The sequence below is a fragment of the Natrix helvetica genome, assembly GCF_964273705.1.
Source record: "Natrix helvetica genome assembly, chromosome: 5".
Taxonomy (NCBI): Eukaryota; Metazoa; Chordata; class Lepidosauria; order Squamata; family Natricidae; genus Natrix; species Natrix helvetica.
This window is the reverse complement of record NC_138551.1, coordinates 18,020,686-18,041,762: the sequence shown is the minus strand read 5'-3', so window position 1 is coordinate 18,041,762 and position 21,077 is coordinate 18,020,686. Positions and strand designations below refer to the sequence as shown.

The 21,077-nt window shown below is 41.4% G+C and overlaps 1 protein-coding gene across 1 annotated transcript in view; it reads left to right on the top strand.

The window, feature by feature from the left end:
* FNDC3B (fibronectin type III domain containing 3B) overlaps window positions 1-21,077 on the top strand; it is a 310,175-nt gene that overhangs the window by 233,261 nt on the left and 55,837 nt on the right. The window contains 10 exon segments of the mRNA XM_081953443.1: window positions 3,721-3,807; window positions 4,376-4,514; window positions 6,947-6,964; window positions 6,967-7,014; window positions 8,332-8,450; window positions 10,506-10,611; window positions 11,830-12,005; window positions 13,057-13,170; window positions 13,901-14,050; window positions 15,399-15,676. Coding sequence (XP_081809569.1) covers window positions 3,721-3,807; window positions 4,376-4,514; window positions 6,947-6,964; window positions 6,967-7,014; window positions 8,332-8,450; window positions 10,506-10,611; window positions 11,830-12,005; window positions 13,057-13,170; window positions 13,901-14,050; window positions 15,399-15,676 — 1,235 coding nt within the window.

Genomic DNA, 21,077 nt, shown 5'->3' with positions numbered 1-21,077 from the left:
AAATGAGCCATAGAAGTTCTTAAATATCTAAAAAAGCGTTTTAAATATCTGATGGTGTGTATAAAGAGGTCCTGAACTGTCCATCTCAAGGCCGCTCCTATGAGACATTTGTTCTTGGCAACTTTTCCAGTTGCACTCAAAGGGAAATTGCTACACCCATCCAAGAATTTGGTTTTACATATATTATTGGCATCTTGTTTCATCTTGCATTGGGGAGCAGTGCCATACTTCAGTCTCATTTCCATACATGCAAGCACAGCAGCTCAGACAGTTGATGCATAAATAAACAATACTGCATAGCTATTATTTTGCTCCCTCCCTAAAATGTTCTACCTTGCTTTATTGCTTTGGCAAAGCTCCAAAGGGTTTTATCAGCACGTACCTGGTGGACAGATAGGATGTTACTAAAAGAAGAACATTCCTCAACATGAGTAACATGGTACTAAGTGTGTTGTGCTTTTTTCTTTTTTGACACAAGAGGGAGCCACTTTAACAAACTTAAAAAAACATTTAAGGGCTCTTAAAACTATTATTACAATAAGGAATGCAATGGGGATTTAAATTCACTTTTTCTGTTTTGAATAGTGGTGATTTTAGGGTAAAACCAGCTCAGAAATTTCAAGTAAGAAATTTGGGAAAGGTCAAGCTTTCATCTATGGTTCCCAATCTAAAAATTTCAATTGTTTAAGATTTCATCTGACATATAAAGACATCTTGAACACTGAAGGTAAATTAAAATTTAAACAAGAGCTGGAAGAATAGGATATTAAACTATCATAGTGGCCTCAATTGCAAATATAATCTATATATGATAAAGTTATGAAAAAGTATGGCTTCTATAAAATACAAACACCCTTTGATCAGATACTGTTGAACTCTGATGAAAAACTAATTAAGAAGATTTACACCTACTTAGTAAATTGGAAAATGAAGGATGAGTAAGTAAAAGACACTATGGTATGATAGGGGAAAAAACTTTGGCTATAACATAGAATTAGAGAAGTGGCAAAACTTATACATTAACAATGACAACTTCTTATAAAGAAAATGTATATAAATGTTTTTTAGATGGTATTTACCACATGCTAGGTTAGCTAAAATGTTTAAAAATATGTCTTTCAAATATTGGAAATGTCACCAAAACCTGGGCACATTTTATCATATGTGATGGACTTGTGTTAAAGCAAAAAAAAATGGGCAAAGATACACAGGTGGTTAAAAAGATGATAGAGAAACATGTAGATTTTAAACCTGAACTGTTTTTATTAGGTAAAACACCAGAAATACCTGATAAGCAAAGTATGTATTTAATATTGCATGTCTTAACAGCAACTAGGATTATGGTCGCAAAATATTGGAAAAATGAAGAATCACCACAAGATGAAGAGATAATTAAGAAGATACTAGATTGTGCAGAAATGGATAGACTTACATTGAAAATTAAACAGAAAAAAGATACAGAATATTATCAAACATGGCATTTATTTTACCAGTGGTTGAGGAAAAGGAGTGGAAATTAAGAATGTCATCTGTATTGTTAAGCAAATTAAATACCCAGACAACACAATGTTTATTAAGCACTAATAAATGTAAACAATAGAAAATTAATTTTAAAAAGATTTAACTAACACACGTACACATATATACATCAGTGGTGGGTTTCAAAAAAAATTTAGAACCTCTTCTGTAGGTGTGGCCTGCTTTGTGGGAGTGGCTTATAGGCCATGTGACCGGGTGGGAGTGGCTTGCCAGCCATCTGATTGAGTGGGAGTGGCTTGGCAGTCATGTGATTGGGTGGGCGTGGCCAACTTGTAAAATGTGGTGAAACTCACTTAACAACACTCTTGCTTAGCAACCAAAATGTTGGCTCAGAAACTGACATTTGAAGCACGCAAGTCTTTAAGCTGCCAAGTTACAAGACCCTTGCATCCCTAACCCTTTAGAAAAAGACCCCCAGGGGTGTTCAAACTTGACAGCTTGAACGGAGGCCGTACGGGTCTGGATGAGAAGCAACAGACTCAGACTCAACCCCTCCAAGACGGAGTGGCTGTGGATACCGGCGCCCTGGTTCAACCAGTGGGTTCCATCACTGGCCATCGGGGGCAAACAACTGGCCCCCGTGGAACGGGCGCGCAATTTGGGCGTCCTCCTGGATGCCCGGCTGTCGATGGATGACCATGTGACAGCCGTGGCAAGGGGGACGTTCCACCAGGTTCGCCTGGTGCGCCAATTGCGCCCCCTATTTGACCGGGACGCCCTTCACACAGTCACCCATGCGCTTGTGATGTCCCGCCTGGACTATTGCAATGCTCTCTACATGGGGCTCCCCTTGAGATGCACCCGAAGGCTGCAGCTGGTCCAGAATGCGGCCTCGCGGGTAATCATGGGATGTACCAGGTACTCCCATATAACACCTCTCCTGCGTGAGCTGCACTGGCTACCTGTGGCTTTTCTGGTGCGTTTCAAGGTGTTGATTATCACCTTTAAAGCGCTCCATGGCACAGGACCTAGCTATCTGCGGGATCGCATCCTACCCCATACATCCCTGCGACCAATTCGCTCTCACAGGGAGGGACTCCTCCGGGTGCCGTCCACTAGGCAATGCCAGCAGGCGACGCCCAGGAGTAGGGCCTTCTCTGTGATGGGTCCGACCCTCTGGAATGACCTCCCCCTTGACATCAGAACTACTACCGATCTCCGCTCCTTCCGCAAGAAACTCAAGACCCACCTGTTCCAATTAGCTGGCCTGGCCCAATTGTAGTTTTAATTTTCAATCCTCCTGGCCGGCATTTTAAATTTTAAGGGGTTGTCCTTTTAACCTGTTTTAATTTTTATTATCACTGTACAGACTCTATATTTAATTTGTTTTTAAAAGGGGGTATTTAATTTGGTTATTGTATATACGGTTTTTAGCTTTTGTCTGTACACCGCCCCGAGTCCTCTCGGGGAGAGGGGGCTGTCTATAAATCCTAAATAAAGTAAAGTAAAGTAAAGCTTTAAGACTTGTGGACTTCAACTCCCAGAATTCCTCCTCCAGTCATGTTGGCTCAGGAACTCTGGCATTGAAGTGTGCAAGTCTTAAAGCTATCAAGTTACAAGACCCTTGCACCCCTAACCCTTTAGAAAAAAAACCCCAGGGATGTTCAAACTTGGCAGCTTTAAGACTTTAAGGTTTAGATAGGACTCTTAGAGGTGGGTGGGGCGATTGGTGAGCCAGCCAATCAGTGAGCGGCAGGCGGAGCAAGCGTGATACGGATGGGCGGGGGGAGGGAGCTGGAACCGGTTCTAAACAGCACGGTAGATTTGTGGAATCTCTTCTATAGAAGAGGTTAGAACTGGCAGGAACCCACTCCTGATATACATACATAAATGCATACATACCCATGCATACATACATACATACATACATACATACATACATACATACTATAGTAAGGTACTGTACTATGATTTGGCAACAAATGACCAAAGTTCTTTCTCAGCTCATAATTATAGTCATGCAAATTAGGTTCTAGGCCAAAGACAAGTAATACAGAGCATAGCAACATTCTCTGCAAAATTCAAAGGGATAGGATTAATTTGCAAATAATGGCAAATTCCACAATAGTTGGACAAATATTTCATGCCCCAATTGGAGTGGTATATTATTGCTTGGTGATATTCCTGAATTTATTTTTGCTTGCTGTTACTCTTTAACTGATAACTTAATTTGTCCTTTAGGATAATGCATTTCATCCAAGGTACACTGGAGAAGACCGAACCTGTACTGTGAAGAATCTTAAGAGAAGCACACAATACAAATTCAGGGTAAATTTCTTTCTCTTTCGTTTTCATTGTCCTGTGCAGCACAAGAGTTTGCCCTGTCATATCATGCATGCTTATTATTGGAAAGACATTGTTAGATAATCCTCAAATTACAACCCTTCATTTAGTAGTAAATGTTCGATGTTACAATCTCGCAAGGAAGTGCATGCAGAAATGTGTGTATCTTGTTTGCTTTTAAATAACAATCCCGTGCCACATGTTTTCAATGTTTAATTTTAATTCTATTTGCAATTTTAACAAGGTGCCACAAGGGGGCAGCCAGCTCTTTTTTTTTTCCTGAAGTGCTGAACTTATACTTGCAAAAATTGTCCAGTTACATTACTGTGAAACATTCTCATGCATCCACAATCAAATATAACATGGGAATAATACATAATAAACTATTGTGGATTCAAAATGAAAAGTCTAATTGCGGTGACTGTTTATTTATTTTGGTAAAATGACTAAAATGTAATGGAGTAAACGTTTACAGAGCAGTTGGGCAGATAAATGTACTGTGCAACACAACATGTAGATGGACTCACAAAAAATCTTTTTTTTAAAATTCCAGCTGGTTGTCTCCAATGTAGAAGGGAAAAGTAGTCCTAGTGATGTCATGGTCTGTACCACAAGCCCAGACAGACCAGGACCTCCCTCCAGACCTATTGTTAAAGGGCCAGTAACATCTCATGGCTTCAGTGTGAAATGGGGTAAGAATACATCTCTGTATTTTAAAAGCACAAGAAGAACTGATTTAACATGCATGGCATTGCTGTAGAGGTGCTGTTTTGTTGTAATATATTGCACTCTTGCCAACCACACATGTAGTCTATGCCTGCAGAGAATTGACATTGAGAATTGATTCTCTGAACTGAATACTGAAAAGAAAATGACTCTTTTATGTTGTACAAATGTTGCCTTATTTATTTAGACTGTTTTTTGTACTGTCTATTATTATTATTATAAATAACTGATGGTGGAAATAATATCTAATACTCCTTCCTTCTCCTATTTTCCCCATGACAACAACTCTGCTAGGTGAGTTGCGTTGAGAGAGAATGAATAAAACTCACAATCTCCTGCTGATTGGCCCAAAGTAATCCAGTCGGCTTTCATGCCTAAGGCGGGACTAGAACTCACAGTCAACTGATGATTGGCCCAAAGTCATCCAGCTGGCTTTCATGCCTAAGGCGGGACTAGAACTCACAGTCAACTGATGATTGGCCCAAAGTCATCCAGCTGGCTTTCATGCCTAAGGCGGGACTAGAACTCACAGTCAACTGATGATTGGCCCAAAGTCATCCAGCTGGCTTTCATGCCTAAGGCGGGACTAGAACTCACAGTCAACTGATGATTGGCCCAAAGTCATCCAGCTGGCTTTCATGCCTAAGGCGGGACTAGAACTCACAGTCAACTGATGATTGGTCCAAAGTCATCCAGCTGGCTTTCATGCCTAAGGCGGGACTAGAACTCACAGTCAACTGATGATTGGTCCAAAGTCATCCAGCTGGCTTTCATGCCTAAGGCGGGACTAGAACTCACAGTCAACTGATGATTGGCCCAAAGTCATCCAGCTGGCTTTCATGCCTAAGGCGGGACTAGAACTCACAGTCAACTGATGATTGGCCCAAAGTCATCCAGCTGGCTTTCATGCCTAAGGCGGGACTAGAACTCACAGTCAACTGATGATTGGCCCAAAGTCATCCAGCTGGCTTTCATGCCTAAGGCGGGACTAGAACTCACAGTCAACTGATGATTGGTCCAAAGTCATCCAGCTGGCTTTCATGCCTAAGGCAGGACTAGACTAATTCTTGGGGGAGGGCTTATTTTAGCACATGCGCTCAAAACCCCGATTATTATTTGGGTGCCTTAATCCCTAGACCAACCTCTGAATGTACCATTAACAATGATGAAGCTACGTAACAATTGAGTTGTTGCTCCAGACACTAAATACAACAAGTCACAACAAAACAAATAAGTGACAAGGAACATTTAAAATGAAAAGGTTCTGTTACCTGTGTGCCAGCAAGAAAGACTTCATTTAAGCAAATGCAGATGTATTCATGTTTAAAAAAAACCTCATCTACTTCCTGTGGATTTCATTTGGCAAATCAGGGGGGAAATAAGTTCAGAAATGCAGGAGAAAGAAGAACGGCCTGTTAACACACACACACACACACACACACACACACACACACACACACACACACACACACACACACACACACACACACACACACACACACACACACACACACACACACACACACACACACACACACACACACACACACACACACACACACACACACATATATATATATATATATATATATATATATATATATATATATATATATATATATATTGGTCTGCTGAAAAAGCTATGGAGTTGGAACTTTTATACCATGTTTCCCTAAAAAATAAGGCCCGTTCTTTTGGATCTTTCTTTTGGGCCCCAAAATAAGCACCAGGACTTATTTTGGGGGGATATCCTACCCGTTTACCTTAGGACCACCACAGCCAGGAATCCCATGCCCTGACACCTGTTGCGCTGGTGCCCAGCGTCTTCTGCGGCCACTCACAGTCAGATGCCATATGGTGCATCACGCCAGTGTCGCTACTCAGAGTCCTGCCACAAGCAGCAGAACTGTTGCAATGCACCACATGGTGTCTGACCACAAGCAGCTGTAGAAGATATCGGGCAGTGGCGCAGCAGATATTGGGGCGTGGGAGGCCTGGCTTTGGCGGTCATAAGGTAAGCAGGTACAGGGTGCGTGGGGCAGCTCCACCCCCTCCCTAGCTTGATTTTTATGCATGTGCCTCACCCCACCTCATGCAACCAGACAGTGGGACAGAGTCTTAACTAGGGATTATTTTTGGGGTAGGGCTTATATTAGGCAAACGTAAAAAAATCAAACTAGGGCTTATTTTGGAGATAAGTCTTATTTTTGGAGAAACATGGGACTTATAAACTTTTAGCAGTTCTAAGGACACAGACTAACAACCATATTAGAGGTAATCTTCTGCCAACTGACTAAAAGATAGATTCTGCATCTAATCACCACTGAAAATAATTTTTCCCATTTTCATAACTTGCTTATTATTTCTTTTCCTCTCCAATCCATTTTTTTTTTAACAGAGGCTCCTCAGGACAACGGTCGGAAATCCTAAATTATCTGTTAGAAGTTTCAGAAGGAAGCTGTGAAGGTAAATTCGATACATATATATTGGGATTTCTTCAATTATTCATAATGTTCATAAGAAAATATAACTACAGATAAGAAAAGTATCACTACTTTCAAAATCCTCATATCAAGTAGCTAGAAATTTCTCAGTTGAATTTATTTGATTGTAGCGATTCTTCACCATCCCCAAGGGTTTGATTAAGGCATCATTCAATAAAAATGGTGAATTAATCAAAATGGAAATAAGACTACCAGATGTAGCAGCCAATTTTTTAAAAAAATAATATTACTTTCTGAGCTGTAATATTGAATTATAGTTGCCTATTAAGATTATATAGGACTGTTAAGATTCCCATAAATCTAAGTTTGTTTGATTTTTTAGTTGCAAAATACAGTTTCAAAAAGATGTTTTTATTCAAATGTGTGCATCTAACTTCGCTTTGCAAAATGAAAACTATTGTTAGCAATATTGAGTTATTTTCAAATTAGGATTCATTTTTATTTAGATTAAGTTTTTTTGGTCAACTTTAATAATTAACTAGTTGATAATTGCCTGGGTATTTATTTATAGGAGAAAAATGTCCAGACCAAATGTAATTTCTAATTTTCCGCCTTACCAGAGGGAGGCCCCTTGTAGAGTACTGTGAAGCCATTACCATGGAAACTCCTGTGCTGTACAGTAGAAGCCATTTTACGGCAGTACAGTAAAAGCCATTTAAAGGCACAACAGGCTGTATCTTAACAAAACACACACCCCGAGGGGTGTTAGGAGTGTCTTACCCCCACAGTAATTTTATATTCCAGAGATTAAATCATCTGTGTGCCAAGTTTGGTTGAAATTGCTCGAGGCGTTCCAGAGTTATGTTCACACACACACACATACACACACACACACACACACAGCCATAGATGATAGATAGATGATAGATAGATAGATAGATAGATAGATAGATAGATAGATAGATAGATAGATGATAGATGGATAGATGATAGATAGATAGATAGATAGATAGATAGATAGATAGATAGATGATAGATAGATAGATAGATAGATGATAGATAGATAGATAGATATGGAAAATTTGGTCTCACCAAAATCAGAATGGTCCCTTTTTTATATAAGCAATTAAGGAACACCTATCTCTCTAATCCAGCTTTCAACTAATGAAAGGGCCTGATTGAATGGGAAGGACCTGACTGAAAAGATCTTAGGCCAGTTTCTTCCCATAAAAGAGTTATTGCCGCAAACCACTGCAAAGGCAGGGGACTTAAATGAAATCTAGGTAGGATCTTAGCCACAGTTTATCACTTGCCTGAGTGAGTCCAATTATCCTTGCAGCAAATCAATGGGAAGTTGCATATAGGGGACCTGCTACCGAATGTACGTGTGCATACTTGAAGCCAAGCACTTTGTACAAGCTCCGGGCATGCTGTATTAGTACTGGCGGACACAGTCAGGTAAGAATTAAACGAACAGCAAAGGATACCACTTTCTTTCTGTTTGTTCTGTCCATTTTTTCCAGCTTTTGTAGTGCTGATCTGGTATGTTATTTTTTTATTTATTTTGCTAAGTAAGTATGCTAGGTCATGATCCTGTCACCTTGTATTGTTTTCTGTAAAGATTTGGAAGTACCGTATTTTTCGGAGTATAAGACACACCTTACCCCCCCCCCCCCGCCCAAAAAAGAGGGTGAAAATCTGGGTGCATCTTATACACTGACACACAGCATTTTTGGCCTCCTGAAACCCCGCCCCCTTCACAAAAATGGACGTGCATAGACTTTGGGAGGCCTGCAAAGTGCTCCTGGGGGCTGGGAGGACAAAAACAAGTGACAAATGGGCCATTTTTGCCCCCAGCCCCCAGGAGCAATCTACAATCCTCTCAAAACATATTTACAAAAATAAAGGGGCTGCTTTTGTCCCCCACCAGCCCCCAAGAGCATTTTGCAGGCCTCTCAAACTCTCTGCATACATGCAGAGGGGGCCTGCAGAGTGCAAAAACTTTTTTTTAAATTTACCTCTTCAAAATCTCGATGCGTCTTATACTCCGATGCGTCTTATAGCCCGAAAAATACAGTACTTTGCATAGTGTCACACCTCAAATGACGGTGAGGTGTATATTTTCAACTGCTATTTTATGCTATGTTGTGTTGCAGCTAATCTTCGCTTAATGACAATGACTGGGACTGGAATTTCCATTGCTAAGCAACAGGATCATAAAGGACAATCTCATGTCACTGGGTTGATTAGCAATGGCGGTTCCAGCCACAATTATGGTTTTATATAAAGAGAGGAAGGCTAACCTAGTAGTAATTTGGTATTAATAACAGAAGGTTCCTCTTAAAACACTGTTATATTTTCACAAGGCTGTGCTATAATTCGTCCCTTAAAGTTGAGTAACAAATTTCAGACTTGAGTATGTCCTATCTCAAATACTGCCCTTTATCAAACCATATGCATTGTTTGATCTCTTAAAAACATGGTACCCGTTTGCTAGTGAAGTTGAGTGAACAGACACTTTAGCTTCCTGAAGTACTTTGAATTTCTTCAAGCATATTTTATTTCTGATGTGGGTTTTCATTTTTCCATTCTTTCTGGAGTGTCAAATCCAAATGCTTGTTTCTCCATGGGGAAAGCAAAATTGCATAGAGGCTGTTTTCACACAAAAATACTGGACTATAAGTTATCCAATCCCATTTTGGCATCGTGAATGGTGCGAAGTTGTCCTTTGTGGCTCGTTCACAATTGAGGAAAAATTGGATGAACCAAGGTTAAATTAACCATGGGTATAAAGCCAGTAAAAAGGACACGGTGGCTCAGTGGCTATGACACTGAGCTTGTCGATCAGAAAGGTCAGCAGTTCGGCAGTTCGAATCCCTAGCACCACGTATTGAAGTGAGCTCCTGTTACTTGTCCCAGCTTCTGCCAGCCTAGCAGTTCGAAAGCATGTAAAAGTACAAGAAGAATAATAGGAACCACCTTTGGTGGGAAGGTAACAGGGTTCCGTGCGCCTTCGGCATTTAGTCATACCAGCCACATGACCATGGAGACATCTTTGGACAGTGCTGGCTCTTCAGCTTTGAAACGGAGATGAACACCGCCCCCTATAGTTGGGAACAACTAGCACATATGTGCGAGGGGAACCTTTACCCTTTAAAGCAGTGGTAGTCAACCTGGTCCCTACCGCCCACTAGTGGGCGTTCCAGCTTTCATGGTGGGCGGTAGGGGTTTTGTTCAATACTGAAGCACTTTCCTTTTTTTAATTTAACTGACTTCCCTACTTTATAAATCACCATTACTGGGGAACTGGTGGGCGATTAGAAAATTTTACTACTAACAGAGATACAAAAGTGGGCAGTAGGTATAAAAAGGTTGACTACCCCTGCTTTAAAGCCTATAAGGTGCCTATAGCTGAAGTAAAATAAGACTATAACGATTGTGAATTTAGAATAAGTGAATTTGGACTAGAGCTAGATAGTTTTATATCTTATGTATTTTTTTGTATTTTTCTAGTGTTCTGAAAGTTTACTTGTTCATACGCTAAGCATTGCTCCAGATCAGTGTCAACCGCCCAGAGTGCTTGGAAAACCAAAGCATAAAGAGATACAATTGCAGTGGGGTAAGTCATTAGAATTTGAAATTCATTTCCTTCTTCAATGGGGCGTAGTATCCTCCCCTCAGTGTGACTGCAGGATCCCACGTCAAACTGCAGATCATATTCTGAGCGGCTGCAAGCTAAGGTCATATCACTGGTCCGGTATCTGATTTTCAACAAAATAAACAGTGCTGTGCTTCAATGGTTAGATGGCCTAGATATTGGCATTTGAACATAAGTCTTTTTAACATTTATATTTTATTACGTTTTACAAACCTAGGTGAAATGTTAATATCTATCGCTAGTCCATGTACCATATTTTCCGGCATATAAGGCGACTGGGTGTATAAGACGACCCCCTACTTTTCCTGTTAAAATATAGGGTTTGGTTTGAAACTGGCTTCATATTTCTTTCTTCTTGCTGGTGGAGCCATGATAGGGTCTTGAGTGTTAGCCATTTGTATACTATACTGTTGGCCTTTCAGGCGGTACGGTGCAGTAATCCTGTCAGGTCAGGTATTGCCATTCCAGTATACAGCACCCAGCCAATCAGGGTGAGCAATGCATTTTCTATTAATGAATACAAGGCCTGCTTGGATTGGCAGAGTGTGTGACATCATCAGCCCACCTTCCTGACTCCAAGACAATCAGAGCAGGCTGGCTCATAGCAGTATACGCTATGTGGAAATGCCGGCTCAGAACTGCCAGCATGGAAAATGCAGCTCAGTACAGCAGTACGGCACTGGTATTTAACGGCATTCAGACCGGCTTGGAACCGGTAAGTTTCAGCTCGCTGTACACCCAGCGTATAAGACGACCCCCGATTTTTGGAATGATTTTTATAGGCTAAAAAGTCATCTTATACGCCGGAAAATATGATATGTTATGCCATACGCTGCATAAATAAATATTTCTTCAAAATTTATGTATGAAAATCAAGGATGTAAGCTGTTCTGGGTAAAGCTACCCTTTGCAGTTGACTGATAGTAATTTTGTCAATGCCAAAGGTAACAGAAATAACAGAGTTGGAGGGACATTGGTGATCTTCTAATCCAACGCCCTACTCAAGCAGAAAATCCTATACCATTTCAGATAAATCCCTGTCCAATCTCTTCTTTAAAAATTTCTAATGTTGGAGCACCCACAATTTAGAAAATGGATAGTTAAAAGAAAGTAATTTTGGCTATGTAATAGTACCAGCTTCCTTGCAATTATATTAATTGTCTCAACATCTCTTTCCAGATGCTCCCCCTGTCTCAGAAAGTAGCAGTCATATCTCAGCATACAGCATAGAAATGACTGGACCTGAAGAGTTGGTCTCGGAGGTCTATCATGGTCCAGACCTTGAATGTACTGTCAGCAATCTTCTGCCTGGAACAACGTATCAGTTCAGAGTGAGGGCTTTGAATGATGGAGGGGTAAGAAAGTTCCACTCCAAAATATTGCCTATAAAAGCTAAATAATATTTGAAGAGGGTCCTTTGTGAATCCTTCTTCTCAATAAAGTTTGGCTTCTCCAATCTTACGTAATTGGCATCCAGTGTTAATTTGCCTGCAATTGTTTTTTGGTACTGTCCATGGGGAAAGATACTGGAGTGGGTTGCCATTTCCTTCTTCAGTGGGCGCCAAAGAATGTAGGCCTTTGAACTATGGTGCTGGAGAAGACTCCTGCAAGTCCCTTGGACTGCAAGGCCATCAAACCGGTCAGTCATAGAGGAGATCAACCCTGACTGCTCTTTAGTAGGCCAGATGATCCTGAAGATGAAACTCAAATACTTTGGCCACCTAATGAGAAGGAAGGACTCACTGGAGAAGAGCCTCATGCTGGGAAAGATTGAGGGCAAAAGAAGAAGGGGACGAGAGAGAATGAGGTGGCTGGATGGAGTCACCGAAGCAGTCGGTGTGAGCTTAAATGGACTCCAGAGGATGGTAGAGGACAGGAAGGCCTGGAGGAACGTTGTCCATGGGGTTGCGATGGGTCGGACATGACTTTGCAACTAACAATAATAAATGGGGCCATCATAAATGCTGGCAATTATCTGTGGAGGAATGAATTCCCCAGAAACAGTTCAATTTATCCACTGTGAAAGGAATGGAACATCTTTCATTTTAATGGAAATCTAGCCCAGTGATGAAATGTTGAAATAGAAGAGGAGAGATTTGTGTGCCTGAAATTGTAGAACTGCACTACTGTTAATTAGGAAAGTGTTTGGAAACAGACGACGTTCACTGCTCTATATTAATTTTGGGGGTGGTTTCTATGATGGGCTTTTTCCCTAATCAAGAAGCAAATAAATACATATTTATTTATAATAGATACATTCTTATATACTCCTTGATTGATGGACCACAATTCACGGTCCATCTGAAGAACGTCAAGGTGGAGAAGAACATATTACTATACTGTAATCTCCTAAATCCTTCTACTATATGCCATGTGTGCATGAGTTTTTCCTGTTTTTTCTTTTAGTATGGAACTTACTCTGAAGCTGCCAAAATTACCACAGTGGTTGGACCTCCAGGGCAGTGTAAAGCACCTTGCCTTACCTTCCTTTCCGATTCAAGTGTACTTGCGAGCTGGGAGGTAAGAGAAAATGTTTCTTTAGACTTCTGTCAATCCTCCATTCAAATTAACTGCGATTAGGGCTCCCTACAGAGAGAGACGCAGGACGCGGTGGCTCAGTGGCTATGATGCTGAACTTGTCGATCAGGAAGATCGGCAGTTCACAGTTTGAATCCCTAATGCCGCGTAACGGAGTGAGTTCCCATTACTTGTCCCAGCTTCTGCCAACCTAGCAGGTCAAAAGCATGTAAAAATGCAAGTAGAAAAGTAGGCACCACCTTTGGTGGGAAGGTAACAGCATCTCGTGCAACTTTTGCATTTAGTCATGTCGGCCACATGACCACGGAGATGGTTGCTTTGCTCGTAAGCACCACCTCTGGCGAGTGCGCAGGACCTTCTGCGCATGCACAGAGCATCAAAAACGGGATGAGCACACCTGCAAAGGTAAGTAGAACAGCAGTGGGGGGAATAATCCACTGTGCCACACGATTTAGATTAGCTAGTAATCATGAAATCCGATGATTCTAGCTAACATAAATCACGTGTCACAGTTGATCATCAGAAATACTGGTTTGCACAAAGTGGTAGCATTATTTTTACTACCAGTTCAGGCAAACCCGTAGCAGTTTTTACTAACGATTCGGGTGAACAAGTCCACCCCTGGATTGCTCAGTTTTCTATATAAAGCAGAAAAGATAGGAGAGCATCTCTTGGGGCCCAAATACGATGCAAACTTCTGTTTCTTTTGCAGAGTCCTGAGAGTTTTGGTGCTGACATCTCAGAATATAGACTGGAGTGGGGAGAAGACAAGGAGAATTTAGAACTGGTGTATACTGGCACAGCCAGCTCCTTTGAAATCGACCAACTTTCAGCTGCAGCACATTATTTCTGTAGACTGCAGGTAAGTCAAGACAATTTACATAGGATTAGATGTAAATCAAGACGGCGATATAAATTTCTGCTGTCCTCATCACCTTACTGTAAAAGGCTATGAAGATTCTCAGTCATCTAAGTGGCGGTTGTCCCAAAGGCACATTTTTTTCAAGAGGCAACGGGACTTTCTTGGTTTTTTTCTCTTTGAAGACGTTTCACTTCTCATCCAAGATGCTTCTTCAGTTCTGACTGGATGGCGAGAGGGTCCACCCCAAGGATAAAGCACCCAGACAGAAACTGAGCAACGTATGCGCAGTACAAAGCAGTGAGCCATGTGCAGATCTGAACGAAACGAAACAACCATTTCATAAATGCATGGCACAACATAGGTAAACAAACACATCAGGATTAGATTCAGCAGTCCACCTGCATTTAAAAGACACAGGCCACTCTTTTGGAGAGAACAGAGTCCATATTTTGGACAGAGAGGACCACTGGTTTGAAAGAGGGGTTAAAGAGGCCATTTATGTCAAAAATTGAACAGCCCTCTCTCCAATCTACAACACAGTCCTTTCAACAGTTCCAAGAAGGCTCCGCCCCCATTTACACCACTCCAGTGACCCTGAGGACACAGATAAACCTCCAGGTGGCCTCAATGACCCTCTAAAAGAATGCAAATGTCCAGCTGTCTGCAGGAAGTATAAATCCTTCCATTCCCCACCATCCAGTCAGAGCTGAAGAAGTTTCTTGGATGAGAAGCGAAACATCTTCAAAGAAAAAACAGAAAGTTCAGTTGCCTCTTGAAAAAAAATGCACCTTTTACGATAAAAGGTGACATTTTTAGAGAAACAAAGCAGAGTTAGGGAATAGTTGCAAGGAGCTTTCATTCCAGTGAATAATTGGACCGCCGTTCACACAGCCTCGTTGTGAGTAAGCCACGGCTCAGCTTAGAGGTTGGGGACCCTTGATCTAAATCAGGGGTCAGCAACCTTAAACACTCAAAGAGCCACAAAGGCCCTAACCAGAAGCCCCCCATTCAATTCTGGAGCCAACCAGAAGTCCAGTTCCCCCACCATAGAGTGCCCTCCTAGCGCGGCATCCTTTTTCCTCTGCCGACCGGAAGTCCGGTTCCCCCACCATAGAGTCTCCTCCTAGCGCGGCATCCTTTTTCCTCTACTTATCCTAACCGAAAGCCCTATCAAATTGTGGAGCCGACCAACAACAGGGAGCCGCAGCAGAGGGATGAAAGAGCCACATCTGGCTCCAGAGCTGCAGGTTGCTGACCCCTGATCTAGATCTTTCTCTCTATAGCTATGACTTCCAACTTTGTTGCCAGTTTGTGGAATAATGAAATTGAATCTCTATTTGTTTTCCAGGCAATAAACCAGGCAGGAGCAGGATCATACAGTGACCTGGTATCCTGCAGAGCCCCAGCGTCTGTTCCTGAGGCTGTAACCATCCTCTACGTATCAGAGGATGAGCACCTAGATGCCTGTCCAATGCCTGTTGTATGCCTTGTATTGAACTGGGAGGAACCGTGCAATAATGGGTCTGAGATTGTATCTTACAATATCGAACTAGGAGATAGCATTTTGTCAGTGGGCAAAGTCACAAGTTATGTAATTGAGGATCTGCCTCCAGAAACCACATTCCGGTAAGTGTTATTGCAAAGATACAAATTAACAGAGTTGGAAGGGCGCTTGTAGGTCATCTAGTCCAACCTTCTGCCCATGTAGACCCTACACCATTTCTGACAGATGGCAGTCCAGTCTCTCCTTGAAAGCTTCCAGTGATGAAGCTTCCACAATTTCTGAAGGGAAATTCTGTTCCATTGGTTGATTGCTGTCACTGTCAGAATATTTCTCCTTATTTCCAGATTGAATCTCTCCTTGTTCAGTTTCCATCCATTATTCCTGGCCTTCAGGTGCTTTGGAAAATAGCTTGCCCCCTTCATCTCTGTGACAGCCCCTCAAATATTGGAAGACTGCTATCATGTCTCCCCTGGTCCTTCTCTTCACTGGAGGTTTCATGACTTAGCTACCCAAATGCATAAATATTTCAGTATATAGTCTTGCAGTTCCTGCCTCCTAGTGATCAAGTAATATGTAAAATCATAGAAATGTTTCATCTGGGTCAGATAATTGTAGCCACTGAGCACAGAGTTTATTGTCGTCTTCTTCACTGAGTCATAAGGAGGAAGTTACATCCGTCACAGATAGAATCTAGAGAGCAGAGTCTGCATTGTCACAAGATACCACAAGATTGCACCTTGGTTTTGAGGTATAGACAAAGGTAAAGGTTCCCTTTGGACATATGTGCTAGTCATTCCCGACTCGGGGGCGGTGCTCATCTCCATTTCAAAGCTGAAGAGCCACCGCTGTCCGAAGACGTCTCCGTGGCTGGCATGACTAAACGCCGAAGGCGCAAGGAACGCTGTTACCTTCCCACCAAAGGTGGTTCCTATTTTTCTACTTGCGTTTTTACATGCTTTTGAACTGCTAAGTTGGCAGAAGCTGGGACAAGTAATGTGAGCTCACTCCGTTACGCTAGGGATTTGAACCGCTGAACTGCCAACCTTTCTGATCGACAAGCTCAGCGTCTTAGCCACTGAGCCACTGCATCCCTTCCAACTCTTGGTATTCTAGCCTAAATGTACACCAGAATTGTTGGAATTTGAGCCAATGAACCACTGCGTCCCTCTTGATGCATAGCAATGGCTTTTCCTCGGCACTGAACCTCTGAAAACTCCATCCTTGCTTTGACCATAACAGCCAAATGCAGAAATCTGCAAAAGTTTTAGAAAGTTGCAATGAGAAATATCTTGGACAATAACAGTTAAAATCTCTCATCTCGAATGCTGTCCAGTCAGGTTCCAAAAACCAAGACAGACATGTGTGGTTCTTCTAAGCAGTTTCCCTTATTGTTCTTTGCATATAGACAGAAATCTTGCCAAACCAAAGTAGACTACTACTTCTACTACTGCACCATAAAACATGTGGGAACTATTAAGGAGGATCTTCACCCTCTTTCTTCCACACAAAAGTGTGATGCCTCTTACTCCTTTGGAATGGAGCCCGTCCATCCCAGGAAATCCAGACTACCTTCCACCACAGTCCTTTCTGAATTCTTTTAATCCACCTCAACCTTTCCTGTTTCTTCTTTCTCTTCTCCTCTCCAAACCTTATTAGATACTGACTCTGTCCCCTTCTGCTTTTCCTTTAATTTTGGATGCGTGATAGAGCAAAGCTTCTGCCCCTCTTCTTTCACTCAAAATCGCCAAAGAAAGAAAAGCAGGCATAGGGAAGGATCTCTACTAAATTTCGTAGATGTGCATATGTGTTTTTTAAAAGTATATGGTGCTAAATTTGCAACCCCTCTAACTTGTAGGTACAAACATTTGTGCCAGGTCTTGTGGTATTTATATTTTTTTAAAAAAATCTACTTTTATTATTTATATAAATAACGGAAGGCGGTGAACATAGCCAATGCTGCTTCCTCCTCCTATTTTCCACACAACAACGCTGTGAGATAGGTTGGGCTGCCAGAGAATGACTGGCCCAAAGTCATCCAGCCAGCTTTCATGCCTAAGGCAGGACTAGAACTCATAGTCTACTGATGATAGGCCCATCCAGTGGGCTTTCATACCTAAGGCAGGACTAGAACTCATAGTCTACTGATGATAGGCCCATCCAGTGGACTTTTACGCCTAAGGCGGGACTAGAATTCGTAGTCTACTGATGATAGGCCCATCCAGTGGGCTTTCATGCCTAAGGCGGGACTAGAATTCATAGTCTACTGATGATAGGCCCATCCAGTGGGCTTTCATGCCTAAGGCAGGACTAGAACTCGTAGTCTACTGATGACTGGCCCAAAGTCATCCAGCTGGCTTTCATGCTTAAGGCGGGACTAAAACTCATAGTCTACAGATGATTCGCCCGAAGTAATCCAGTCAGATTTCATGCCTAAAGCAGGACTAGAACTCATAATCTACAGATGATTGGCCCAAAGTCATCCAGCTGGCTTGCATGCTTAAGGCACGACTAGAAATCCCAGTACCTTGATCATTGGCCCAAAGTCACCCAGCTGGCTTTCATGCCTAAGGTGGGACTGGAAGTCATAACGTGTTTCCCCGAAAATAAGACAGGGTCTTATTTTCTTTTAACCCCCAAAATAAGTGCTTGGCCTTATTTACAGGGAGGTCTAATTGTTTTTGAGGTGCAGGAGTAGGGTACCTCATGGCTGCTGCTGTGTTGCAATATTTTCAGGGCGGGCTTATTTTCGGGGGCGGTTTATTTTACCACATGCTCTCAAAAGCCCGATTGGGCTTATTATCCGGGGAGGTCTTATTTTCAGAAAAACAGGATAATTACTGGTCATTGGCCCAAAGTCACCCAGCTGGATTTCATACCTAAGGTAGGACTAGAATCACAGTACCCTGATTTCTAGACTGGTGCCTTAACCACTAGACCAAACTGGCTCTCGTAACTAACATTACTAAGCAGAGAGAGAAAACTCTCTCCTTTCCTATTCTTTCACATTTGAAAGATAGACCTCCAACAGCACACTGCTGTGATCTCAATCAACTTCACACACACGGTGAGATCATCTTCATGGGTGTTGCTTTCACATCTGGTGTAAATGTATATTATGGCATTTGCATGATGACCTCATCGCATACTGTTGTTTGCCTCCTTGTAGATGCTTTTAATCTTTTCACCCTTGGCTCCAACAGCTTCAGTCTCTGCCATGAGGAACAGTGGACTTCTGTTGCTTCTAGCATATGATGCCATTTTTGCTTAGGCTACAGAAAATAATAATAGTTCTGCTAAGTAGAAACAACCATCTCATCCCATACAATAAAGCTGTTGGTGCTTTCCATTCAAAACCTTTATAATTACTTTTTTCCCTCTGTGTTTTGAGCTCATAAGATGATTGAGGATATCTGCAAACAATGCTCAATTTTTACTTTGCATTTAATGCATTACTAAACATTTAACTAATTAGAATATGTGTTAGAAATAACAGAAAACAATTAAAGATTTCTAAACTAGAATGATGAGCATAATCAGTAATATAATGTAGTCATTTTTTAGATCCTTGGTAGTAATTATTAAATGTGCATATTAATTCTGTTAATGGTCCTGTGGAGATAAATAACTGAACTCATAATTCTTTTTTTTCTTTGGACTTCTGAGAAATTAATTTAGGAATTAATATAGATTGAGGATCAGCGAGCAAATATAACTCTAAACATCCAAAGTAACTCTAAGTCATTTTCTTTTCAGACAGCATAGTAATAGGGTCTCAATTCGAATTATTGCTAATAGCAGCAGAGAGCAAAAAATGTGTTATTCTTTTTAAAAAAATAATTTTATTGGTTTTTAAGCATTTATGGGGAAAGGTACAAAGGTTATAGAAAATTTTGGCAGCTCCCGTGCTAGTGATAGAAATCCCTCCAAATCTCACAATTTTTACAATGTTAAAAACAACGTATAAACGATAAGCATTAACAGAGTCTTGTTCTACATTATATCAACCATGCGTTCAATCATGTCTTTCTTTGTCACTTTCTAGTATATCAACAATTACAATAATATTTCAAATGCATTTATTTTTGTGACCTGAGCCTTTTTGATATTGCTCCCTCCTCCCTGTCCCCAGATGGAGCCACAGCCCCTCCCTCCCTCATATCTTGTACATTACTACCTTTTTCACTACCTCCCATATTTTTGTCCTCTAGGAGAGAGCCGTGTTTTTTAATAAAGGCTTCTGCCTCCCCCACTGTATTAATTCTAATTCTGTTTCCCTCCCAAAAGATCAACATTCCCTCTGGCAATAACCATCTAAACCAAACTCCTTTATTATATAATTTATTTGATAAGGAGGAATACTTCCTCCTTTTCTCTCTTATTTTTTTTGGGGGGGAATTTGCTTAAGAATGGTAATTTCTTTGTCTTTATATTTTAGTGGTCCCCCCCCCCCCTTTGAGCTCCTAGCACCTCATCCCTTGTGGTCCTCCTAAGAAATTTAACATGTACCTCCCTTGGAACATTATGTGTTCTAGCGTATGCTGAATTAATCCTGTAAACCAGATCCATATCCCACCACAACTGTTCTTTGTCTCTCTTAATATAGTCTGCTAAAATTGTACTCATAATATCCTTAAGATCTTCATTTTCTGTCTCTGGTAGGTTCTGGAATCTGAGAAAAAAGGACATTCTTTCAAGTTCTATCTTGGCCATAACATTTTTCAATTCTAAATTCCCCTTCCGGACTGCCTTAACCTCCTCTCCAACACCTTAATTTTTTGTTTGTTTTCTGTTATATGGTGTTGTACACCTCTGAGTTCTTCTTTAAGATCTGCCACCTCCTTTTTCAGCTCGTTTTGACCCCTCATCATTTCCTGAAACATTTGGGTAACGGATAAGTCTTTTGAGCTCTCTCCAGCCCCTTGTTGTTGTAAAAATGAAGTAATTTTCGTCTGATGCATACTTGGGCTGGAGGTGGCAGATGTGGGAGCCGAGAATGACTTGCCCGTTGGTAGCTCTTTGGGCCCCATTTATCTGAGTTCAGCGAAGGAATAAATCTTTTACAAAAGAAATGGCGTCAGTGGAGTGCGCAGCTGTGCCGATCCAAGAAGGCAAGCAAAACCGAAAGTGAAAAGTCAGTTCTCCATCACAGTTCCCAGACACGGAGGCACACCAGAAAGGGGAAAATCAAACAATCAAAATCCAGGAAGACCATATAACAGGAGAGGTCCAGGGGTCCTTCAGGGGTGGGTAATAATACAATGCCAGAGATTTTTTCAAAGTTAGTTTCAAAAGGCAGACTTCATTTGTAAGTACAAAAACGAAGACGGAGGGGAGCCATCTTGGCTCCTCCTTTCACAGGGAGAAGAACAAAAGTTTCCATAAAGTTTTTTTTCCTTTAAGAAAACAGCTCAACAATCAGCTCTTGCAGTTGTGATACGAATCTTTCTCACATAGTTAATGCAGGTGACAAGTCAGCCTTTATTCTCTCTCCATTCTGATATAGAGAGAGATAATTCAAATGCC